Source organism: Erinaceus europaeus, chromosome 2 (genome assembly GCF_950295315.1).
Source record: "Erinaceus europaeus chromosome 2, mEriEur2.1, whole genome shotgun sequence".
In the NCBI taxonomy this organism is placed as follows: Eukaryota; Metazoa; Chordata; class Mammalia; order Eulipotyphla; family Erinaceidae; genus Erinaceus; species Erinaceus europaeus.
The window spans coordinates 119,029,790-119,057,186 of NC_080163.1; the positions used below are offsets into that span (position 1 = coordinate 119,029,790).

Genomic DNA, 27,397 nt, shown 5'->3' on the forward strand with positions numbered 1-27,397 from the left:
GAATTTATAGGACTGAAAAGAACTTAAGGCAGTTTCATAGCATTTTTTTATCTCATACATTTAAAACATGAGTCAACAGCCACTCTTTGTTTTCTGATTTTTAAACCATGTACAACAATTACAGAATCATTACTTTGTCACTGTTGGCTAGGTGATTGCTACATACTGGGCACTGTTTTAGATGCAGGGATCACATGAAGTCGCAGTCCACTTATCAACTTTGGTGATGAGAACCCACATGCTGACTGTGGTTACAGAGAAAGCCAACTACTACCTCAAACTAGTTACAACAAAACTCAACAGTAACTGGAGGGTTACAATGGAACCCAAATACTGGCCGCCCGTTAGAGGAGCCAAAGCACTTATTAACAAGGATATGGTGACAACAGAGCCGGAATACTGATCTTAATTACAAACGAATCTTACTCTTAGAACTGCAGTGACATAGTACAGGAGAACCCAACCACAATTGTGGTCTCTGAGACAAGAAAGAATCAGTAATCACAGGCAGTACCAACTACCTCACTGGGTACATGCTTGGTAAACAGAAGCATCCAAACACCAACTCTCTACTCTCATACTTTCACATCTGAGGGTTAATGAGATTATAAAAAAAACTTCGTATTAACAGAAACTTTGTATTAACAGAAAAGAATCACAAAATAAATACATGGCTGCAATATTGGATGGCCCTTGAAAAAATCATGTTAAATGAAATAAGTCAGAAACAGAAGGATGAATATGGGATAATCTCACTCTCTGGCAGAAATTGAAAAACAAGATCAGAAGAGAAAACACAAATAGAACCTGGCCTGGAATTGGTGTATTGCACCAAAGTAAAAGACCCTGGGGTGGGGGGGGGGGAACAATACAGGTCCAAAAAGGATGACAGAGGACCTAGTGGGGGTTGTATTATTATATGGAAAACTGGGAAATGTTAAGCATGTACAAACTATTGTATTTACTGTCGAATATAAACATTAATTCTCCAATAAAGAAATTTAAAAATAAATACATGGCTGTATAAATTTAATAGGATAATGACCTTAGCTTCAAAATTCAACTTTAAAATAATCAACTGAAAATCTGGCTTACAGCTATAAAGAAAACATGTACATTTGTAGAACATTTTATCATCCATTTTTAAGCTCTCATAGACAACCTGTTATGTATCTCCCTCCAAATCAATGCAAGACTCCACTTTGGTGGCAATGTCCCTCAGGGTGGCCCAGAAAAGCCAGGCCAAGAACCAGCAGCAGTTCAGTTTACTGCAAAAAGCTCTCACTGAACACCCGGAAAGTAGGGAACAGGAGAGAGCAGGCTAACCTAACCCCCACCCCCAGGTGCCAGGGTGGAGGGTCTCAATCTTCTGCTGATTTTCTCAAATACTGTATTAAGAAGTCTTGGCTTAGTAAGTGGTGTTGGAAAAGTCTTAAACGAGTGATAAAAGCAACTTGAATGCTATTTTACACTCGGAACATTTTATCTCTTACGTTACTTGATGCACATGAGAAAATCTCATGAGAAGAATGCCATTACCCTGACTTTAGCTCCTGTACACGTATCTAGACTGAGATCCAGCCTTAAAAGCCAGGTCTTCTAGCTTTCATCTAGCTGGGGAAAAAAGGGAACCTTGACCCCAAATGCCTCCCTCTGCCAAGCTGGGGAGACCAGGAAAGAAGTTGTGGAGTCCTCAAGCTACCCATCTCCTCTCTCACACCCTCTCCATCCCCTGGGTGAGGCTGCCTTGCAGGGGCGATGGCAGTGGGGGGTGGACACACACACAACACTATCCATCCAGTAGCTTCTGCTGCACTGCCCAGCAGTTGAGGTCCCTGGGGAGTCTCAAGACTCATCTTGGGAAAGCAAGCACTTGGCCCTCAGTGTTTGGGTGAGGGATAAGTCCTTGACCACCCAAAGCCGGTTCCCCAGCTTCCTGGTCAGTCATCTGGCCATCATCCAAAGATCTAAGAGTCTGTCTCTGCTAACTGCCTTCCCACTTTCCAGAAGGCCCACCATGACACCATGGCTCAGATAATAAAACCAGATTCCAGCCTCGAATGATGAGCCCCTGGAGGGGAAGAGATGTACTGTGGGAAAAAGACAAAGACAAAACCCTCAGAGCTTGGAACAGGCATCCTCAGTGGGTGGCATGGAGTTTATCAGTCACAGAGGAATGAGAAACACTACCATTGCAAATGTAATCTCAAATTCGAGGGGGGGGGAGAAGCAGGAAAGGGAGCGCCAGCAATTTATTTGCTAAATTACAGTCTTGACTTGATAGTGACTAGCCTGGAGAAATCAAAGAAATCTTCAGCCCCAGGAAAAAGGGGAACAAGGGACAAGCTAGTGTGTTCTTTCACAGGAGCAGGGAAAGGGGAGGTGCACACCTGCTGACACACCCATCCCACAAATATCCAGAGTTCCATCTTTCAGCCATCGCAGCCCCACGCCTCTGCTTCTAAGAAGAGCCCTAAGGCTGCTCTCAGGCCTCTCTGAGATGCAAGTCAACTGTGAGCAAAGACCCCATCACACACACACCCTCACCTTCAACTGCTCTCTGCCTCTTGAAGCTCCTTGTCTGCACTGACCAAACCTCCCCCCAAGCTCTCCAGTCAAAGCTGTGCCTCAATGTCCCAAAAGACATGTACTGGGTTCCCTGAGACAACCTTATTCTTTCAAATCCAGAAGAGCTTAGGAGACAGCATCTGATTACACAGCTATCAGGGGAACACAGGCCCTACATTCTGCGCTAATGTGTCTGCCATGTGGTTCTAGGGATAAGTCTGTTGATCGTGGGGCACTGTTCCTCTGTGAACACATATATACCCCAGGGGTTGATGGTCCTGAATACAAGATCAACTTTTCAAAAAGATGCTGGAAATAACTCCTGGTGGTACTGATATGGACATCCCTGGGGATCTGACAAGAGTGACACAAAGTCCAAGGTCTAGGAACAGGGAGACCAAGGTGAGAAGACTTCTGCTATCCTCATAAGGCCTGGTTTGGCTTTTTAGCCACTTTTAGAAAATTTGCAGTCAGCAGCCCACCCTCTGTTTTATCAAAGGTCAAGGGAAGGAGCAACAGGAAAACTATTTCTGCCATTTTCACATTAGCTACTGAAAAACTTTAGTTTTTCATTCCTCACTGCTGTTCACAGAGCAGCTCAGGCTCACTGGCAGGAAACTACTAGGTAAAAAAAACAAGCTCTTCCCTGAGGGGATGGTACCCACTTCTACATGAGTCAAGAATTCTCTGTATTAGGTGATTATGTTTATTGAAATAAGTAAAGAGATGAAAGACAACTAAGGGATAGCTTCACTCATACATGCCATCTAGAAAACTGATAAATGTGAATTTGCAGGAGGAAAAAGAAAAAGAAAACAAAAGCAAACAAACTATTTCTAAGACTTTGTGGTTATCTTTGGAAGGTGGGAGAGTGGGGACACAGAAATTTGGTGGTGGGTGTGGAACTACACATTGTAATCTTATAATCTTGTAACCCACTGTTAACCACAAATTAAAATGGGAAAAACTCAATTAAATTAAAAAATGAATTGCCAGTCTTTCACTTTAATTCACATCTGACTGCAGTGACCCTCAGAACTTGAATTTTCTGATTCAGCTATCATACACTTTGGTTAGGTACCTAAGATGTGTGGGTATTTGCTTCCTTCCCTTTACCTTTATCCTAGGGCATATCAAATATTCAAAAATCAGGTGGCATCACAAGGAGCCAATGGCTCATAAGCCAGGCCAACACGTACTGGTGACAGACACCGAGTGTCACCATAGTGATGAGGCAGTGACTACTAGCTCAGAAGATGAGGGCTTCAGTTCAGGACTAGATCTCTAGCTCCCACCCATGAGGGAGGCCCAGCACAGTGGTGCTTGGGAGTGGGGGTGTGGGGAGCAGATGTACCTGCTGGTGCTGGAAACCCAGGGAGGGCTGGTGAGGGCAGAGAAATTTCCCCCAGTTTCCCCAGAGAAGACAGACCTCTTACTGCAGGGTCCCAGGAAACATTTACTAAAGGAAGCAAACTATCCGCAGTGCCCTTCCTGCTCTGACTAGTCCTAACATTGGGTCCTTCAATGAACATCAATCACCAGCACCACTGCTTCAAAGTCCCACTTCCTCCCAGTCTCAGACACAGCCCTAGCCCCAGGCAGCACTTACACCTAATCCCATAAATGGTGAGAGGGTCCAGCTGCTTCTTGCCGTGCTTTCCCTGGCCGGAGAGGTTGGACACAGCCTGCACCTCCCGGTGGAAGAGGTAGTCGAGCAATGTGAGCGCCATCTTCTCAGCCGTGCGGCAGTTGGTGCTGATGTGGAGCATGTCGGATGGGATGATGGCACAGCGTACTCGCATCTCGGGGTTATTCTCATCCCCTAGCCACGTGCCATTGGGGTAGTCCTCTGAAAGAGAGGGGTCTTGGATAAGTGCTGAGCTCCAGCATGCTCTGGTACCTCCCTGTGTCTCCATGAGCCAGGGGCTGGGGGTGGGGGGATGTACTTCTGTGATTACAAAGGAAAGGCATAGAGGCAGCTGCCACATGAGCAAGACTGGAACCAATTCCATCACCCCCAATTTCTGCTAACCCTGCACAGATATATTAATGCAACCTGTAACAAGTAACAGTTCTTTTTTAAAATTATCCCATATACTGGGGGGGGGGGGCTGGCAGGGGTGATAGCATAATGGTTATGCAAAGAGACTCTCAAGCCTGAGGCTCCAATGTCCCAGGTTCAATCCTCTGCACACCATAAGCCAGAGCTGAGTAGTGCTCTGGTTAAAAAAAAAAAAATAGGGGAGGCGGGTGGTGGTACATCGGGTTAAGCACACGTAGTGGAAAGCTCACAGACCGGCATCAGGATCCTGGTTTGAGCCCCTGGCAGGGGGGTCACTTCACAAGCAGTGAAACAAGTCTGCAGGTATCTATTTCTCCCCCTGTCTTCCCCTCCTCTTTCCATTTCTCTCTGTCCTATCCAACAACAACAATAGCAATAACAACAGTAATAACAACAACAACGATGAACAACAAGGGCAACAAAAGGGGAAAAAAATAGAAAAAAATAGATATAGATAGATAGATAGGTAGGTAGATATAACAGCACCTCTCTACTATCCATGGAATTTCTTCCAATGCTATTCATGGAGGTCCCATGTGGTGTTGGGGCTCAAAGCCAGGGCCTGATAAATGTATAGATTCTACTCACTGAGTCATTCCCCAGCTGCATGTGCATATTCTTTCTCTGCCTTTGAAGTGGCCTTCCTGGAAACTAAGCCTGGTTTTCTCCATTAAAAGCACACAAGTGCAGAGTTCATGCACCCTGTGATGTATGTGGGCTCTGTCACAATTCTTGGAACCTCAGCAGTTTTTCAAACCATCATGCAGAAAGGGGCATGGAAAGTCAAAGTGGTGGCATGGGAGGGCACCCAGGACCTCCCTCAGGGGCCAGTCCCATTGAGTCATGTCATAGCCAGGCTACCACGCTCCAGAACTCCTATCCTAATGTGTACATTCCAACCTTCCTGGAAGAAAGGGTTCTCACCAGGGAAGCATCCCTGCCATACTTTTCCAGAGGGTAAACCTGCCACTCACCTGCTCATCCCGGACCTCACAAATACCTCTCCCAGAAGAGTCAGAAGACTACCTGAAAACTTCAGGTGAAGTCAGGGGAGGAGTGGTAGGGTCCCACAAGGAAACTCAGCTAAGGGCACTTTAGGTTGCTTCCTGGCCTTCACCAAGAAAAAAAAAAAAAATCACAACTCTGAGACTTGGAATTCCAAGTAGGAGATGAGTAAGACACCACTTGTTAGAACCTTGGGTTAGTCAAGAGGCTGTGCTAACAGAGTATGCTGAGAGATACACAGATTTAACTCGTTAGCCAGCTGCTGTGAAGCCTCACCTCACAGAACAACAACTGGACACAGTATCTGCTGTAGGTAGGATGGGGCTTCTGGCAGAGCTGTCAAGGGGGCATAGCCAGAATGCCAAAAAAAAGTCCTGACTAGTGGGGTGTTTGCTGATTTATCTGCACATAAACAAGACAGAGAAGGACAGAAACAAGATGGGAAAGAGTAGGGAGAGGCGTTAAAGGAGGGAACTAGAGAAGAATCACCCAAGTAACTGGCTAGAAATAAGGAATCCTGGGATTCTGATTTTATTGCTGCATGTACTTAACCTTCCACCATCCCAGTGACCCCAGCTCACACAACCTGCCACCATTCATGGAAGCTGCCTTATTGCCCACTGATGACTCTGTCCCTGATTCAGATTAAGTCTCACTGCTCAGGTGAGTGGAGACTACTACGTCCACAACCCACAAAAAGTTCCAGAAAAGACAATGCTCACACATATCTAAATTAGGGAGCACGGAACACAGTCGAGTTAGGAAGTGCACAGTTATGGGGAGGAGAGGACAAAGAATGAAGGGGTCACTTACAGGGCTGTTTGGTGTCGTAAGAAGGACCTGCCCATGGGCACTTAAGTCTCAAGATCTACTTGGTCTTAAATTTCGCAAGTTCCTAGCACTAATGCCAACCAAACTGCAAATAGAGTCAAATAGGCTGTAGATGTCCCTAGCACCTTGGAACTACTGTGTATATGAAGGTTCCACAGGGAGGGGACCCTCAGGACAGCCCTCGAGACACTGCACCAGGTCAGTAGAGTGGACTGAGAGCCCTCAGCTGCTGGGTCATGGCCATTCTAGGGAAATAAAAGGAGTGTGAAGGTAACACAGCAGAGCTCTCCATATTTAGATGATGCTTTCTAGCAAAGTCAATATTGGACAAGGAGTCAGAGCTGCCTTTCATGCAGCCAACCAACATCTGGGCAACTCGAGGCTGAGACAGAGCTAGAGGTGTGGCAGAATGCCTTCAGCTCAGAGAGACAACTACCCAGTTCTAACTCCTTGTGAAGAGGCCACTGAAGTTGCCCCCCCAATGCCTCTTCCTGCCTGGCCCCCACCCTCCAAGAGGAGCCCTATGCACTGCAGACCTTCTGCTGTCCCACTCTCTCAGAGGATGCTGAGGAGCCAGTTAGCAAGCCCCCCAGACCAAAGGAGGGGCCAGGGTCCCTCCATATGTCACAGTGGGAGAGTCTCTCATCCTACTGATGAAAGAACAAACCATGAGTGCTCCAACTACAAAGACACAGGAAACAAATATGTGAAGCAGATACTATCAAATTAATCCAAGTGGGAGGAATGAAATTGTTTACTTTGGGGCCAAGTGGTGGCACATCTAGTAGAGCACACATGTTACCATACAGAAGGACCTTGTTTTAAGCTCTCCATCTCCACTGCAGGAAGGGGAACTTCACGAGTGAATCAGGGCTGCAAGTGTCTCTTTTTCTTTTTTCATCGTTATTAATTGGATAGAGACAGCCATAAATCAAGAGGGTAGGGGGAGACAGAGAGGGAGAAGGAGAGAGAGAGAAGCAGCGCTTCTTCACCACTTGCAAAGCTTTCCCTGCAGGTGGGGACCACAGACTCCAACCGAGGTCCTTGCACATTGTAGCATGTGCACTCAACCAGGTGCACTACCTTCTGGCCCCCAGGTGTCTCTTTTTCTACCTCTCTATCTCCCCCTTTCCCTCTTATTTTCTCTCTCTACTATCAAATTAAAATAAACACTGAAGGAGGAGGGAGAAGAAAGAGAGGAAAAAAACATCTCATTTATTAAATATAATCCTTACGAAATTGAAAATATTAAATTAATAAAATATTTACAAATGAGTGGCCAGTGAAATAGCTCAGCTAGCAGAACGCAGGACTTATGTGCCTGAGGTTACCAGTTCAATTCTTGGCATTACATGTGGCAGAGTAATATTCTTCTGTCTGTTTCTCACTCCATCTCATATGAAACTCTCTCACATGTAATTAATAAATCTTTTTAAAAATTACAAATAAGGTGGGAGTCAGGCAGAAGTGCAGTGAGTTAAAGTGCATGTGGCGCAAAATGCAAGGACCAGCATTAGGATCCCAGTTCTACCCCCCAGCTCCCCACATGCTGGGGAGTTGCTTCAGAAGTGGTGAAGCACATATGCAGGTGTCTTCCCCTCCTCTCTCCATTTCTCTCTGTCCTATCCAACAACAACAACAGCAATAATGACAACAATAAAAACTACAACAATAAACAAAAAGGGCAACAAAAGGGAATAAATAAATATTTTTTAAAAATTACAAATTAAGGAGTCAGGCAGTTAAGTAGCGCAGTGGGTTAGGCACACATGGTGCAAAGCTCAAGGACCAGCGTAAGGATCCTGGTTTGAGCCCCCAGCTCCCCACCTGCAGGGGAGGTCGCTTCACAAGCAGTGAAGCAGGTCTGCAGATGTCTATCTTTCTCTCCCCCCCCCTCTCCATTTCTCTCTGTTCTATCCAACAACAATGACATCAATAACAGCAATAATAATTAAAAAAAAAAGGGGGGGCAACAAAAGGGGGAAAAAACAGCCTCCAGGAGCAGTGGATTTGTGGTGCAGGCACTGAGCCCCAGCAATAACCCTGGAGGCAAAAATATATATATATAAATGAAGGATAAGCCACTTTTCTTTGTTGTTGTTGTCTGTTTGTTTTGGTATCAGGGTTATCACTGGGACTTGGTGCCTAATGATGAATCTACCATTCCTGGTGGCCATTTTTCCCTTTTTACTTCAATAGGGTAGTAAGAAATTGATACAGGGAAAAGGAAGAGATAGGAGGAAGAAACACCTGTAACACTGATTCAGCACTGGTGAAGCTTCCCCCCAGCAGGTGGGGAGTGGAGCTCAAACCTGGGTCCTTACTCATGACAATGTATGCACTCAACTGGATGTGCCACCATCAGGCCTAAACCTCATTTGCCACCCCCTTCCATATCCCTAAGGCAAAAAAGAATTTGTAGTAAGCTTGAGGGATCGGAGCTGACGAGGTCCTTGGGCTGGCTTTAGCAGGTACGCCAGAATACAGTCAGGCAGTGCCTCAGTGTGCACAGTGCCCTGTAGATAGAAGGCTTCAACAAAGCCCTTCCTGACAGCTGATCAGCTGGACTTTCAGAACCCCTCACTGCTAGAATGTTCTCCATAATAAAAGATGTCATTTAATTCATAATAAAAGATGTCATTTAATTCATAATAAAAGATGTCATTTAATTCTCCTTGCCCAAATAAGAAGTTGGTTAGCCTGAAAACGAATTTTCCTTCCCTCGGCAACTCTGGAAAGAATAGCTGACATAACTCTAAGAACAGGAACTTACCCAGGAATTATCATTTTAATCAAAGGTCTCAAAAGTCTAGTCTCAAGAGGCACTTTATAACCTATTTCTCGCCTATTTATCCCTTGGGTCACCTAAATGATCGTAGACTGAGGCTGTGTAATCATCTGTCAAGCTGCAAGTATGAAGGACGTGGAGGAGACTCACAGATGCTGCAACTCTGACCACCACGGTAGTGAACAACTATGAGCAGGGACCACCCAGTAGGTGGGTCAGGGTCACAGAGGCACCAGCAATGGGCTGGCCTCAGAATGAAACCCCCAAATTCCCTGGCAAGAGAGCATGGCTTGGATCAGGACAAGTGCCACTTGTGCCTCTGCTCTGCTGTCCCCACAATGTGGAGCTCTATTGCCCCTCCAACTCAGAAAAGAACCCTGTCTGGACCCCAGCTTCTCACCAATGACAAGACATAAACAAGCCAGAGCCATCTGCCCACATAAATAGTTGCAAAATCTAAGAAATTCACTTTCTGACAATTGAGAAAGGATATATTTATTTTACTGAAAGAGTTGGTTCCAGTTTTTTTGGCATCTTAAACAATGGAAAGATTTTAGTAGCTTTATTTAAATCTCCAAGTTGAATTGTAAGAAAAATAAGCTTGCCTTTTCTATTGTTTTCTCTTTTCTAGCCTACTCATTTATAGTCAGTGAAACTAAGTAACACTTAAGAACAATCAATCATAGTGGAAAAACTGTAGGCAGTAACCTCAATGTTCTTACCATTAAGGCATTTCAGAATCTAAGTGTTTCTTTTGAGGCTATATATTAGTAGCAGAGGGAGGAGGTAAATAGCATAAAGATTATACAAAGAAACTTTCATGCCTGAGGCTCCAAAGTCCCAGGTACAATTCCCCACACCACCATAAGCCAGAGCTGAGCAGCGCTCTGGTATAAATAAATAAATAAATAACAGGAGAGAGTGCTGAGATGGAAGAAATATGTCCTCCTTGTTTTCAAGTTCAAATGAAAACAAAATAATCCCCTGGTTTTCTGCCTCCTTTTCCATTTTTTGACTGACAGACAGACACACATGTTCCAAGGTCATAAGCAACATATTCCTTCCAATGATGCCAATTAACTTCCATGCCTTGTCCCACTGCCACCCCAGGGTGGGGAAAGAACAATACTGACTCACTCACATCTAATGCATGAGATCTTGTGGTCACAGAAGTTTCGACTCAGAGAATGTGCGTAGCAACTGAGCAGACACAACTGCACCACACATGGCCCCCTCACCCCCAAAAAATCAACAACATGCTCAAGACTGCAGAAAGGGGCTCTGCTCATGGCATATGCTTGAAGGCCCATAAAGCAGGAAGGGGGACATTCTATAAGGCCACAGTACTGCAAATGCTGTCCACCCAAGTCAAGCCTAGCTTGCTGATCAGGCTCTTTACAGAGACCTGGCTTTGCCAGGGTACCCAGCCCACCAGGTACCCAGAATCATCCAGAGTGGTAACATCAGCAATTCTGTCTCAGGGAAGGACAAAGTACAGGCGTCAGCGCAGGTTTCTGACCAGACAGCCTCTGGCAGGTGAGCTGCCTTTCCTGACGCCCCCACCCCGGTAAGCAGTTCACAGATGTTTACTGTATGAGTTCTTTTACTGGACGATGCAATCAATACTCATGAGACTGATTTCTGATAATGCAATTTAAAAAGCATAATACTGGGAGTCGGGCGGTAGCATAGCAGATTAAGCACACATGAAGAGAAGCGCAAGGATTGGCATAAGGATCCCTGTTTGAGCACCCTCGTTTGAGCCCCGGCTCCCCACCTGCAGGGGAGTCGCTTCACAGGCGGTGAAGCAGGTCTGCAGGTGTCTTATCTTCCTCTCCCCTCTCTTGTCTTCCCCTCCTCTCTCCATTTCTCTCTGTCCTAACAAAGACATCAACAATAATAACTAAAACAACAATAAAAAGGGCAACAAAAGGGGAAATAAATAAATACTAAAAATGTTTTTTAAAAAAGCATAATCCTCCATTAAAATTAAATACCTAACATCTTATATGTAGGATTATTCAGGGCTTGGAAGTACTATCAAATGTAGGAATTTAAGCTCTTTATTATGACTCTAAATCCCTGCATTAATGAACATAACCCATTTTTAGATCAATTTTAGTTACTTTTGTTTCTTTAAGCAAATCAGCTTGATGTTTAACATTATGTCCCCAAACACCTTCATCACTTAACAAAGATGAGAGTAAGCTGAGACTGAAACTGCCCAGAACAATGAAAGTGAGAACCACCAACTCTGATTCAGGCTTGTGTCTCACTCTGGTGGAAGTTGTGCTGTGAGTGAAACATTTAAGTAAAGTGATATAATACTTCTGCAGGTTACTAAAGCAACTCCCAACCTGACCTAAAATGATGTGTCAAGTAACACAAACCATTTGGAGTTCTTAGGAAACAACCACTTTGAAACCTATGGTTCTTAAAGACATCGGACACTTAAGTACTTTCATAAAAACAAAAAGAATCTGTGTCCTGCAGTCCCATTACTTATCAGAACTAAAATTGGCTCCATCTGTTGTGGGGATGTCAGCCACTCTTCTAAACTTCCTATCTTTTTCTCCCCAGAGAGTGCTCAGCTCTGGCTAATGGTGGTGGTGGTGGGGGGTTTGAACTTGAGACCTCAATGCATCAGGCTTGAGAGTCTATTTGCATAACCATTATGCTATCTCCCCATCCCAAGCTCCTTATCTTACTAAGGCCCTTCCCATACAAACTAGCTGATTCTTGGCAACTAGTTGAGCTGGACAAGTGGTGCTGCTGGGGATAGGACAATGGGAACAGCAAGAGAGGTTGCAGGTGTAAACCTCAAAGGAAAATGTCATGGATGATACCAGTGCAAATCAGAGCAAACCTGAGCAAGAGATAAGAACGCAGTAGCTCTTCTTTCGCCATGAAGACACAGTCATCACACTGATGCTACATCTGCTTCTGGATCTTCTCTCATGAACCACTGTGCCAATTGAGACCTCAACCCAACAATCCCCACACTGAAAGAAACTATGCATGCCCAAGTCAAGGAAATTCAGTTATTGCAACCTGGTTTCTCCTCAGAGAAGGTTCTGAATTATAACCTCTTCTTCAAAGCAAAGTAAAATTTAAAATGGGAAACAAATTCTCTGATTTGTCCCAATTCTAACAACCTATGTTGTGTATGAAAACCATGCTTGATAGCATGATGATTATACAAAAAACTTTCATGCTTGGGGCTGTAAGGTCCCAGGTTCAATCCCTAGCGCCACTATAAACCAGAGCTGATGGGGGGAGGGGGGCTGGAGGAGAGGAGAGACTTATGCCTGAAGCTCCAAAGTCCAAGGTCCAATCCCTTAGACCACCATAAACCAGAACTGAGCAGTGCTTTTTTTATTTGGGGGGGGCGCTGTTTTATACAAATTCTATCATTTGGGGGCTGCGTGGTGGCGCACAAGGCTGAGGGCAAACTTTACAGTGCACAAGGACCTGGTTCAAGCCCCCGGTCCCCACCTGCAGGAGGAAAGCTCTGCAAGTGGTGAAGCAGGTTTGCAGTTGTCTATCTCCCTCTCTATTACCTCCTTCCTTGTTGATTTCTGGCAGTCTCTATAATAAAATAATAATTAAAAAAACAGTTATATAAAAAAAAGTCTATCATTTCAAATTTAAAAAGTGCAAGACTGCTATCAAGAGTCCAAGATATGTACCCCAATGAGAAGTCATCTAAATATATCAAATGTCTACTGAAAGAGCTACAGCAATATATTAACAGCGACATAGTCATAGTAGGGGACTTCAACACACCTCTCTCTCAACTTGACAGATCATCCAGGCAGAAAATCAATAAAGACATAAGGGAGCTATATGAGGAGATAGATAAAATGGAACTACTGGACATTTTCAGAGTCATTCCTCCCAAGAAACTGGAATACACATTTTACTCAAGTCCACATGGGTCATTCTCAAGGATAGACCATATATTAGACCACAAAGACAGCATCAGCAAATTCAAGAGCATTGAAAGCATCCCCAGCATCTTCTCAGACCACACTGGAATTAAACTAACACTTCACAATCAACTAAAGATTAGTAATAGTCCCAAAATGTGGAAGCTCAACAGTACACTTCTTTTTTATTTTTCTTTTTAAGATGTTATTTATTTATTAATGAGAAAGATAGGAAGAGAGAGAGAGAGAAAGAACCAGATATCACTCTGGTACATGTGCTGCCAGGGATTGAACTCGGGACCTCATGCTCGAGAATCCAATGCTTTATGCACTTCGCCATCTCCTGGACCAAAACAGTACACTTCTTAACAACTTCTGGGTCAAAGAGGAAATAAGGGAAGAAATCAAAATGTTTCAAGAATTCAATGAAAATGAAGACACAAACTACCAAGATATCTGGGACACAGCTAAGGCAGTACTGAGAGGGAAATTCATAATCATACAAGCACACATTAGGAAACAATAAAAAGCACAAATAAACAGCCTGATTGCACATCTTAAAGACACCTAGAAGAAGAACAAAGGAACCCTAAAGCAACCAGAAGGACAGAAATCATTAAAGTTAGGGCAGAAATCAATAACACTGAAAATAAAAACAAACATAAAAAAGATCAACGAAAGTAAATGTTGGTTCTTCAAAAGAGTGAACAAAATTGACACCTTTAGCAAGACTCACAAAACAAAAAGGGGAGAAGACCCAAATAAGTCAGATACTAAATAAAGAGGAGATATCACAACAGACACCACAGAAATTCAACATATCATGCGAGGCTTCTATGAACAACTATATGCCACCAAGCTAGAGAACCTGGAAGAAATGGATGATTTCCTAGATACCTACCAACTTCCAAAACTAAGTAAAGAGGAAGTAGATAACACGAACAGGCCCATCACAGCTAATGAAATTGAAACAGTTATCAAAAATCTTCCCAAAAATAAAAGTCCTGGACCAGATGGTTTTACAAATGAATCCTATAAAACCTTCAAAGAAGAACTAATACCTCTACTTTGAAAAGTCTTCCAGAAGACTGAAGACACTGGAATACTCCCTTCCAGCTTCTATGAAACCAACATCACCCTGATACCAAAAGCAGACAGGGATACAACCAAAAAAGAAAACTAAGACCAATATCTCTGATGAACATAGATGCGAAAATACTGAACAAAATTCTAGCCAACCGGATACAGCAGTATATTAAAAAGATTGTTCATCATGACCAAGTGAGGTTTATCCCAGGCATGCAAAGTTAGTTTAATACACGTAAATCAATCAATGTGATCCACCACATCAACAAAAGCAAGACCAAAAACCACATGTATGAATAGATGCAGAGAAAGCCTTTGACAAAATACAACAGCCATTTATGATCAAAACACTACAAAAAATGGGAATAGATGGAAAATTCCTGAAGATAGTGGAGTCTATATATAGCACACCTACAGCCAACATCATACTCAATGGTGAAAAACTGGAAGCATTTCCCCTCAGATCAGGTACTAGACAGGGCTGCCCACTATCACCATTACTATTCAACATAGTGTTGGAAGTTCTTGCCATAGCAATCAGGCAGGAGCAAGGAATTAAAGGCATACAGATTGGAAGAGAAGAAGTCAAACTCTCCTTATTTGCAGATGACATGATAGTATACATGGAAAATCCTAAAGGAATCCAGCAAGAAGCTTTTGGAAATCATCAGGCAATACAGTAAGGTGTCAGGCTATAAAATTAACATTCAGAAGTCAGTGACATTCCTCTATGCAAACACTAAGCTAGAAGAAATTGAAATCCAGAAATCAATTCCTTTTACTAGAGCAACAAAAACAATAAAATATCTAGGAGTAAACCTAACCAAAGAAGTGAAAGACTTGTATACTGAAAATTATGAGTCACTACTCAAGGAAATTGAAAAAGACACAAAGAAGTGGAAAGATATTCCATGCTCATGGGTTGGAAGAATTAACATCATCAAAATGAATATACTACCCAGAGCCATCTACAAATTTAATGCTATTCCCATCAAGATCCTAACCACATTTTTAGGAGAATAGAACAAATGCTACAAATGTTTATCTGAAACCAGAAAAGACCTAGAATTGCCAAAATAATCATGAGAAGAAAGAACAGAACCGGAGGCATCACACTCCCAGATCTCAAATTGTATTATAGGGCCATTGTCATCAAAACTGCTTGGTACTGGGACATGAAGAGACACACTGACCAGTGGAATAGAATTGAGAGCCCAGAAGTGAGCCCCACACCTATGGACATCTAATCTTTGACATAGGTACCCAGACTATTAAATGGGGAAGGCAGAGTCTCTTCAACAAATGGCGTTGGAAACAATGGGTTGAAACATGCAGAAGAATGAAACTGAACCACTGTATTTCACCAAATACAAAAGTAAATTCCAAGTGGATCAAGGACTTGGAAGTTAGACCACAAACTATCAGATACTTAGAGGAAAATATTGGCAAAACTCTTTTCTGCATACATTTTAAAGACATCTTCAATGAAACGAATCCAATCACAAAGAAGACTAAGACAAGCATAAACCTATAGGACTACATCAAATTAAAAAGCTTCTGCACAGCTAAAGAAACTACTACCCAAACCAAGAGACCCCTCACAGAATGGGAGATCTTTACATGCTATTCATCAGACAAGAGGCTAATAACCAGAATATATAAAGAACTTGCAAATCTCAACAACAAGACAACAAATAACCCCATCCAAAAATGGGGGGAGGACATGGACAGAATATTCACCACAGAAGAGATCCAAAAGGCTGAGAAACACATGAAAAAATGCTCCAAGTCTCTGTCAGAGAAATGCAAATCAAAACAACAATGATCTAGATACTACTTCACTCCTGTGAGAATATCATACTTCAGAAAAGGTAACAGCAGCAAATGCTGGAGAGGGTATGGGGTCAAAGGAACCCTCCTACACTGCTGGTGGGAATGTAAATTGGTCCAACCTCTGTGGAGAACAGTCTGGAGAACTCTCAGAAGGCTAGAAATGGATCTACCCTATGATCCTGCAATTCCTCTCCTGGGGATAGATCCTAAGGAACCCAACATATCCATCCAAAAAGAGCTGTGTACACATATGTTCTTGGCAGCACAATTTGTAATAGCCAAAACGTGAAAGCAACCCAGGTGTCCAACAACAGATGAGTGGCTGAGCAAGTTGTGGTATATATACACAATGGAACACTATTCAGCTGTAAAAAATGGTGACTTAACCGTTTTCAGCCGATCTTGGATGGACCTTGAAAAATTCATGTTGAGTGAAATAAGTCGGAAACAGAAGGATGAATATGGGATGATCTCACTCTCAGGCAGAAGTTGAAAAACAAGATCAGAAAAGAAAACACAAGTAGAATCTGAAATGGAATTGGCATATTGCACCCAAGTAAAAGACTCTGGGGTGGGTGGGTAGGGAGAATACAGGTCCATGAAGGATGATAAATGACATAGTGGGGGTTGTATTGTTATATGGAAAACCAGGAAATGTTATGCAAGTACAAACTATTGTATTTACTGTTGAATGTAAAACATTAATTCCCCAGTAAAGAAATTAAAAAAAAAAAAAAGAGTCCAATATATGACTCAGCTGATAAAGCACACAGTTTACCGTGTGTGGGCTTCAAGCCCCTGGTCATCACATGAAAGCTTCATAAGCAGTGGAGTCACAGTAGAACTGTGACTCTTCTCTCTGTCCCTATCTGGAAACAAATATGCTCTACTAGGTAAACTACAGCCCAGTCCCTCAACCCTTCTTATCTGGGGAAAGGAGGGGGTGAGTAGGGGGGAACAGTTTTGTCAGGAGTGGTGGAATAACATGCCACAATGAAGCTCTGATGGCAAACAAAAAAGACTGCTACCAAGAAAATCTATTTTCCTTGCAGATATTAATACCAATTAAGTTCAAAATGGTTATTTTTCTATGTATTCATTCTAGTGTTTGGTTTCCCTAAATGGCAAAAACCTTCACACTGATAATACACTTTAAGAAAAACAAAAAGCAGGCAGGGGGTAGATAGCATAATAGTTATGCAAAGAGACTCCATGCCTGAAGCTCCAAAGTCCCAGGTTCAAGTCCCCACACCACCAAAAGCCAAAGCTGAGCAGTGCTATGGTAAAAGAAAGAAAGAAATACAAAAAGCTTGGCTTTTATTTACATGAGAACTTTACTCTCCCAAGTTCATCAAGTGTTACATTCCTTGATTGAAGCAGTTTAAAATGAGTGTTAGGCCTAAATTTGCAGCCATACCCCCTCAAGGGTACTGACCAAAACACACATGAGAATAAGAACAATTCATTTTCTCAGTTGTGGGGAAGGCATCTTAATTAGGTATTTACTAGTAAGAAATCAGGAATATAGCTCTTTTTCTCTAACTTAATGTGTCAATTTTTAATCATGACCCAGTGTTCTTGTACATCTGCCAGCCTGTACACAATAATTAGAACATTCAAGATGTAGAAACAATCCAGTGTCCATCAATGGATAATGGACAAACTGTGCTCTATGCATACCACAGGACATCATTCAGCCACAACAGGGGTGAAATACTAACACATGCTACAACCCAGAATATATCGTATGATTCTACTGATGTGAAAGGTCCAGGAAAGGCAAATCCACAGAGAAAGATTGAACAGAAAATGGGGGTGGGGGCTGGGGCAGGGGGAATAGGGAATGACTGTATGGGTTTTTTTTTTTTTTTTTTTTGGATAGTGAAACTATTCTGAGTATTAATGGCTTTATAATCTTCTGAATATACTAAAAGTCAGTGAAATGTGTGCTTGATAACAGTCACTTTGGGAGCAAGGAGACAGCTCACCTGGTCAGTGCACACACCTACCCATGCCTTGAGGACCTGGGTTCAAGCCCTGACACCACACTGGGAACACCATGGCACTAGGAAAGTCCCACAGCTGGTGGAGATCTGCTGTGGTGCCCCCGCCCCTTTTCTCTCCCTATAAAAAAAAATTAAAAGGGGGTGGGGAGGTAGAAGCAAATACCTCAATGGGAAAGGGCCTGTGTGACCCAGCCTCCATAACACTGGTGATACCTTGCCCTCTTTCCTTTAGTCTGTTTTTCTAGCAGAAGTCGATAACAATCATACAAGTCAGGTCAGGAACAGTGGACTCAGACATGTGCAAGATGCCAGTGCTAGGGAAGGGTGGGGGGATCAAGTTTATAGTATACAAATGGGGTGGAGGATATTCTAATTGGATGATGCACTGCTTTGTCACACACAAGCCAGGTTTCAAGCCCAGTCTTGACCTCAACTGCATTGAAAATGTCAGTTCTTCAGTCTCTCCCCCTACAAACCCTTTGCTGTTTTGAAAAGAAAAAAAAAATTTTTTTAATTTCGTTATTGGAAAACTAATGGCTTATTGTTACTAGTAAAATACAATAGTCTGTACGTGTGTAACACTTCTCAGTTTTCCACATAACAATTCAGCTCCGACTAGGTCCTCCTCTGCCATACCCCATTTACTTTGGTGCAATACACCAATCCCAGTTAAAACCTTTTTTTTTTTTTTGCCACCAGGGTTATCACTGGGGCTCACTCAGTGCCTGTACCATGAATCCACCACTCCTAGAGGCCATTTTTCCCCTTGTTGTTGTAGCCTCATTGTTGTTATTATTATTGTTGTTGTTGTTGATGTCGTTTGTTGTTGGATAGGACAGAAAGGGGGAGGGGAGGGGAAGACAGAGAGGGAAAGAGAAAGGCACCTGCAGACCTGCTTCACCGCCTGTGAAGCGACTCCCCTGCAGGTGGGGAGCCAGGGGCTTGAACCGGGATCCTTACGGTGGCCCTTGCGCTTTGCACCACATGCTCTTAACCCACTGCGCTACCGCCCGACCCCCAAAATCAATTTTTTATAGTATGTGAATTATATGTTGACTTTTTTTTATATAGTGACAGGGAATGAACCAAGGGCCTGATACATGCAAACAATTTTCTCCAATTTTTTTTTTTTTAATATTCATTGATTTACTTATGAGAGAGAAGAAAAATCAGAGCATTGCTCTGGAACATGTAACACCAGGGATCGAACCTGTGACCTCATGCTTGAGAGTCACACTTTCCACTGTACCACTCCCCAAATTTCTTTATTCTTTTATTTTTTTCCCTCCAGTGTTATTGCTGGCTCGGTGCCTGCACCATGAATCCACTGCTCCTGGAGGCCATTTTCCCCCTTTTTGTTGCCCTTGTTGTTGTAGCCTCGTTGTGGTTATTATTATTGCCATTGTTGATGTTGTTCGTTGTTGGATAGGACAGAGAGAAATGGAGAGAGGAGGGGAAGACAAAGAGGGGGAGAGAAAGACAGACATCTGCAGACCTGCTTCACTGCCTGTGAAGCAACTCCCCTGCAGGTGGGGAGCTGGGGGCTCGAACCGGGATCCTTATGCCGGTCCCTGAGCTTTGTGCCACATGTGCTTAACCCACTGCACCACCGCCCAACCCCCGAAATTTCTTTATTCTCTATTGTTAAGAGTGGCTAGGGGAGGGCAAGGGAGATTCATAATGGTGATGCAAATAGACTCTCTCATGACTGAAGCTCCGAAGTTCCAGGTTTAATCCTTCGCACCTCCATAAGCCAGAGTTGAGCAGTGCTATAGTAAAGAGTGGTTGGGGAGAAAAAACGGGGAAAAATAAAAAAACAAACAAAAAACAGAAGCAAAGTGTTTCTAAGACTTTGTGAAAACTATAGTGGTTATCTCTGATAGGTGAGAGGGAGGAGATACAGAATTTTGCTGGTGGGTGCAGTGTGGAACTATACCCTGTAATTGTACAATCTTGTAACCCACTATAATCACAAATAAAAATGAAGGGGGGGGAAGAATGGCATGGGGAGAGAGTGAGAGGCGAGACACGGAAATACTGCTTTGCCATCCATGGAGCTTCCACGTGGTATTGGTGGTAGGACCCCACACACACTAAGCAGTTTGTTCTCCCTAAGAGCTCCTTTAGCTCCTTTTTTGTTTTTTTAAAGGTTGCCCCTAGTTCTGTTTCTCTACCATCTGGTTTGCCTTCCCAATCTTATCAATTTAGACTGGAAAGGAACAAAATTTTGAGGACACTGCTTTTATGTTTCAGACATGGTGACAAATCTTTTTGATGGGAAAATCTGTTCAGTAGAAAAATCAACGTTGTGGGGCCAGAAGATGGCACACCTGACTGAGTGCACACATTACAATGAGCCACTAAACAGGTTCAAGCCTGTTTAGTGGCTCATTTAGTACAGCGTCACAGCATCTCCCCTAAGCTGCTGGTGCTTGACCATGGGCTCCGAACACAGTGAGGCATACACTCTACCTTTCATCACTTTATTTTTTAAATATTTATTTATTTATTCTCTTTTGTTGCCCTTGTTGTTTTGTTTTATTGTTGTAGTTATTATTGTTGTCATTGTTGTTGGATAGAACAGAGAAATGGAGAGAGATGGGGAAGACAGAGGAGGAGAGAAAGATAGACACTTGCAGACCTGCTTCACCGCCTATAAAGCAACTCCCCTGCAGGTGGGGAGCCAGGGGCTCGAACTGGAATCCTTACGCCGGTCCTTGCACTTTGCGCCTCGTGCGCTTAGCCTGCTGCGCTACCACCCGACTCCCACTGTGTTTTTATTTTATTTTATTTTATTTACTTTGTCCCCAGGGTTATCACTGGGGCTCAGTGCCGGCAATATGTATCCACCGTTCCTAGTGTCCACGCCCCCCCCCCGTCCTTTTCCCCCTATTTTATTTCACAGGACAGAGAGAAATTGAGAGGGGAGGGTTAGATAGAGAGGGAGAGAAAGATAAAACACCATAGATCTGCTTCATTGCTCATGAAGTGTTACTGATGCAGCTGGAGAGCAGGGGGCTCAAACGTGGGTCCTTGTGCAGGTCCTTGCACATAGTATGTGCACTTAACCAGGTGCACCACCGCTCAGCCCCCCCCCCCACATCATTCTTCTAAAAGATTTAGTTACTCACTTATTTACTTGAGACAAGAGAGACTCATAACATTATTCAAGCAGAAGTGGTATCAGGAATCAAACTTGGAACTTTATACCTGCAAGTCCTGTGATCTAATACTGAGCCACCTTCCTGGCCTTGCCACTCTTCTACCCTCCATTTCCCCCCCAGTCATAAACAATAAACATATACCATTTCTCTAAAAACCAAAGAGAAAAAAAAAAAGTACCTGTAGTGGCTCACGAAAAGAAAAGGAAAAGCAAGCAGTGGGGCGCACCTTCTGAGTTGAGGGTGATGAGGGTGACGTTGTTCCCAATGCTCTGGCTGCCCGCCTGCCCGCAGTTGGAGACAGAGTCGCTGGCCTCAGACCCGCTCTCCCCATCCTCATTGTGGCTGTCCTCCTGGCCTGGCACCTTCACCACGATGGTGTTCTGCCGCCGCCCGGGAACCGCGCTGAGCGGAAAACAAAAACACCCAGGATGTTGTGAGAGCCATCCAGCCAAGTAGCAGAAACCACGTTTGTCCCTGCTGGGCCACTTCTTCCTCTAACATAGCAAGCCTGGGTCTAAATTCTGCCCTCCCACCCTCTACTCTAATTCATAGCACCGCTACATCAGGGAGTGATCTGGGAAGGGAGGGGATTGAAAGGAACAGTGTAAGATTTTTAACACTTAAAAAAAAATGTTATCACAGAAGTAAAATTGCAATTCACATGAGTCAAGGCCTAATTGCAGCTTTCTGACAGAGACAAGAGGGAACACTACAAAATTTCCACATTTGAGTGAGAGAAAGTTTTACACTCATGTCAGAGGAAAGACTAAACTGAGAAATGTGTACCTAGGTTAGAGCCATTCCAATCCATTCTTCTAGACACTCTAGAAATAACTCTGCCTTTTAAATGCAGTTGTCAACCCCTAGTATTCCCACTGACAAAACCCACTAAAGTGGACTTAAAAAGCCACAATTTATTTGGGGATGTTCTCACCTCAGTCCTGATAAACAGCGTATGTACTGCCAGCAAGCAGGCATGCCAGCTCTAAAACAATGCTCCAAAATGAGACTCAGTCCTACTTGCCTTTTGGGGAGGACCCTCCCAATCTCCCTGAACATGAACTGCAAACACTAGAGAGGGAAGAGGAACAGCCTCCATCTGCAAAGTCAAAACCATGCTCAGTTATCCTGGCTGACCCAAAAGAGGGAACTACACTGTCTAGATTTGGTGCTCAGAGCCCTGCCCACCTAACCTTGCTCCAGGACATCTGAACCAGACATGCTGACCACCTAAGCCACAGAGCAGTAAACCTGTCCAGTTCCTTCCCCCCAAGCAACCCCCCCTTTAGTTTTTGGGAACCTCCATATCCTCCTGCCTCTCTTTTCTCCCTTGACTATGAGACGGCCCTCAGCACACGGCTGGGACCCAAAAGAATTACGCTCTGACCATAAAGAACAGAAGCACAGCTTGAGGAGGCATGCTGCAGAGGCCCCCTGGGAAGGCAAAGAAAGGAGACCAAAGGTACAAGCATCCTTTTTTTTTTTTTTTTGGGGGGGGGGTGGGTGGTGGGTGGGGTGGGACACACACTGCCAGAAAAGTTACTTGCAGGGACTACACAGGCACATGGTGGGTGGCAAGACCCTGTGTGTGCTTCCAGTCTGAATAAGCTCATGTTTCAATGCCTCATAAGAAAGGGAGGTGAGAAGAGGTCACCTTGAAACATCTATATCATTTAGCAAACTGAACAGAGGGTGTCTGCTGGCCTGCCTTGCAGCTGCACAGACAGATGGGATAGGGGCAAGAAACAAGGGTGACAGCCTCATGAATGTGTAACAAACATCAGCAACCTCCCAAGAAATACATGAGCTCTAGACACCAAGTTGCAAACAATGTCCCTCCCAAGGGCCTTTTCCAATGGGGGGCATGGGAACACAGCTCTGTGGACTTGGACCTCCAAGAACAGGAACAACCCTCTATGCCCTGCTCAGGTGTGATGGGGACTTCCAGGGGACTTATCACCGTGCAGTGGCAGTGTAAAATGGGTTGGGGTGGTGGCTACTGACTTGCTAATGATATTTTCCAGGGAATCCGGTGCCCTGTTGCACAAGGGGTCTTCCATCTTGGCTACAATGGCGTTCTGCCGATCATTGTTGAGTATTACTGTAGTCTGGGGGACGACGCTATGGAACAAAAGAATCACAAAGAAAAAGAAGTCCTTAAAACAACAACAATCATTGTAAGAATACATAAAAGGCATTCAATACAGTCACCTCCCCAGGCACTACCCTCTGGGAAGGGAGACAGTCTCATTCAGACATCATGGTCAGAGCACTTTACAGTTTACACAGGATGAAGAATACTCTGGAAAGGGGAGTTAGTAGTTCCACTCTCCCTACAGTGGGTGTTCTCAGACTGCACAGTTAGTAACATGGGAAAGCTGAGCTGGGGGGTGACAGTCTAACCTTTATCTGGAATGGACAGGTAATCTCACATGGTATTACTGTGCAGTAAATGAGGCTTGGAAAGGAGTGTGTTTGCATGAAGAACAACTTGTTGCTCTTGCTCACTCCATCCTAAGGCAAATCTTGGCTTCTGCCAGCACTGTACTCAGCAAAACCATTCCATAAGTTTAGTACTCTGGAAAGAAGGGGTGGGCCACCTGAGGTACTTCATACCCAAGTTCCACAGGGAAATGACCTGCACTCAAAGGGGTTTTGCTGGAAAGGAAATTCCTCACCTGGGTCTCAGCCCAGGAGCCCGTTGGGCAGTTCCAAGAGGAAGAGCTGTTGAACATACAAAAACTACCACAGTTCAAACAGTGTCAATAACCTACCAGCCAACAGGGCTGTGGCCACCACAGGCCTGTAGAGAATGCCCTGCTTTGGGAAGTAGAGCACAGCTAGAATGAACAAAGCTGTTACCCAATAAGTGTCATTCCCTCCCTCAAACAACTTTGGGAAACTACTTTTATGTGAGTAATCAGAGCACACATGGAAGTTGGGCCCATTGTCTCAGCCACAAGACTGCAAACTGTCCCCCTCCCCAAAACAGGAGCAATATAGCACCATTTTATGCCCATTTTTATGCAGGACACCATTTTTATGCAGGACAATGGGGAGTCTTTTTGAACTAAAAGCAGAATGTCTTTGTGTTTCACTTAACGTAATCACTGTCTCTTCAGTTTTGCCACTTCTTCATACGTGATTCCAATAGCTCCCCCAATCCTGATATGGAGGCCAGGCATAGCCAGTAACCAATGTGACCTATGACTTCATTACCATGGTCATCTACAGGTGTCAACAGTTTCATACCCTTCATATATCCAAAGAGGAGGAAATGGATTGTATGTGTTTGCTATTTCCCCAAAGGGTATTCCATGGGATTCTTATCCAGGATCCACACAAGTTCATTTGCATTTTCTGCTTCCAAGAACAACTAAGTAAAAGCCATCTGCTGACCAGATAGCAGTCCCTAGTGGATGTTCACAATCAGCACAGGCAGTCTCACTAATCCTACGAGTAGTAGTTCAAATTTATTTATGTTGGGTTCCAGAGATAGTATAGTGGCTATGCAAAAAGACTTTCATGCCCAAGGCACTAACAGTCCCAGGCTTGATCCTCCACACCACCATAAGCTGGAGTTGAACATGTTTTTGTTAGAAATTAAAAAATAAATAATAAAAACATTCATGCCATCAGCTGGCAGAGTTGACTAACTAAACATGCCTTTTCCCGCTAAGTATTCTTCTTAAGATCAAGGAAGTAAGTTTTTTAAATTAATTAATTAATTTACTTAATTACTTACTTATTTAACCAGAGCCCTGCTCAGCTCTGGTCTATGATACTTCTGGGTACTAAATCTGGGAGCTGGGAGCCTCGAACATAAAAGTCTTATGTGCAATCATTATGCTGTTGTCCCAGCCCAAGGAAGTAGCTTTCTGAGGAAATCAACTTCCAACTGGAGTCTGTATGGTTCTGAAGGTATCCCAAGACCTCTTAGGGTTTCCTGCATGTGAACAGCTCTCAGCAACTCCACTGCCAGATGCTCACCCTCAGAAAGTGCTACTCTCTGGGGGCAATCCTCTTTGAGAGCATCTCTGGTTGCTGTGTATGTCCATCCCCATCTCTCTCTGTTACCCTACTCTGGAGGCTAACCACACATGGAAGAAAGCCAGTCGACGACTCACTGGCCATCCACACTCTGGTGAATTCTATGTTGACAACTTTCTGCTTTCAACAAAACTGACAGAGGCTGCAGTTTAGTCTTCAGCTCACAGATCACTAAAAACTACTTCTGACCATAATTCACTAAGATTTTTTGGCACAGAACTGGATGAATGAAAGAATTCTTTCTTCTGTCATACATTTATGTATATGAACAAAGTTTCTCAGCATTTACAACTATAAAAACTAAGACCAGAGACAGAACCAATGCTGAGCCGTATGTTTCATTTTAAGCTGTAAGTTAAGTTATCATCACCAATAGATTTGTGAATTAACTAAAATGAGAGTTCCATCTATCTCAAGATGGCCTTTGATGATTCAGAATTGGGGGTCAGGGGGGACAGAGAGACAGCTGTATAGTACATACTTTTGCCATGTGCAAGGACCCAGGCTCAAACTCCTGAACACCACATGGGTACACCATCCTAAGAGGGAGTTTCACAGCTATGCTGTGCTTCCTCTCCTACTCTGACTCTCTCTTTCTGTCTCTCACCTTCTTAAAAAACAAAACAAAACAAACAAACAAACAAAACAGGAGCAGTAGAATTGTATAGATGTAAAAATCTCTGGTAACAAAAACAAAGCTATAAATGAGCATTTATACAATTTGTTTACTAATAACAAATGTGTTAACTAATAACAAATGTGCTGAGAACTCAACTCAGGGGGTTTTTGTTTTTGTTTTGTTTTTTTTGCCTCCAGGGTTATCACTGGGGCTTAGTGCCCACACTACAAATCCACTGCTCCTGGAGGCTATTTTTCCCCTTGTTTTGATGCCCTTGTTGTTTATCATTGTTGTTATTATTGTTGTTGTTATTGCTGTCATTTTGTCGTCGTTAGATAGGACAGAAAGAGATGGAGAAGACAGAGAGGAGCAGAGAAAGATAGACACCTGCAGACCTGCTTCACCACTTGTGAAGTGACCTTCCTGCAGGAGGGGGCTGGGGGCTGGAACCAGGATCTTTGCACCAGTCCTTGAGCCAGTCCTTGTACTTTGCACCATGTGCGCTTAACCCACTATGCTACTGCCCGGCCCCTCAGGAGAGCTTTTTATCAACCATCACACCAAGCTTTATGGCAATGGAGAAAGTAATGTTTGCAGCTTCTGGATAAAGCACTGGACTCTCAAACATGAGGTCCTGGAGTTCAATCCCCGGCAGCACATGGACCAAAGTGATATCTGGTTCTTTCTCTCACTCTCCCCCTAACTTTCTCACTGATAAATAAAATATTTAAAAATAATAATAGTGTCATTTAGATTCTAAATGAAATATTTAAAGAATAGTACATCTCTTTCACCTAAAACATTTCTTAAAATAGTAGGCAGGGGTTGCTGTGAAAGAGACAGAATAGGTGGGCCAGTTAGTGGCACACCTGGTTGAACATACACATTATAGTGGGCAAGGACCAGGGTTCAAGTCACCAGTGCAGGAAGAAAGCTTCACAAGTGGTGAAGCAGTGCTGCAGATGTCTCTCTCTCTCTCTCTCTCTCTCTCCCTTTTTTTTTTTTTTTTGTCTCCATGGTTATCGTTGGGGCTTGGTGCCTGCACTACAAATCCACTGCTCCTAGCGGCCATTATTGTTGTTGTTGGATAGGACAGAGAGAAATTGAGAGGGGTAGGGAAAATAAAGGGGAAAGACAGACACCTGCAGACCTGCTTCACTGCTTGTAAAGCAACCCCCCTGCAAATGGGGAGCCAGGGGCTTGAACCCAGATCCTTGTGCGGGTCCTTGCACTTTCTACTATGTGTACTTAACCCAGTGTGCCACTGCCCAGCCCCCTCTCTCCCTCTCTATATCCCCATCCTCTCAATTTCTGGCTATCTCTATCAAATAAATAAAGATAATAATAAAGAGACAGAGCAGGAATGTGCCTATTTGTCCTTGATCCTCAACAACTATATGAATAATCCCTATATGAAGAATCCCTATTCTTATTTACTGATGAAGAAACTGATGTT

The 27,397-nt window shown here is 43.7% G+C and overlaps 1 protein-coding gene across 1 annotated transcript in view; it reads right to left on the minus strand.

The window, feature by feature from the left end:
- Positions 1–27,397, minus strand: part of BANP (BTG3 associated nuclear protein) — a 51,214-nt gene that overhangs the window by 17,237 nt on the left and 6,580 nt on the right. The window contains exons 2-4 of the mRNA XM_060185029.1: positions 23,277–23,393; positions 21,499–21,674; positions 4,178–4,417 (exon numbers count right to left, since the gene is read on the minus strand). Of these exons, the coding sequence (XP_060041012.1) occupies positions 4,178–4,417; positions 21,499–21,674; positions 23,277–23,393 (533 nt within the window). The remainder of the gene's footprint in view (positions 1–4,177; positions 4,418–21,498; positions 21,675–23,276; positions 23,394–27,397) is intronic.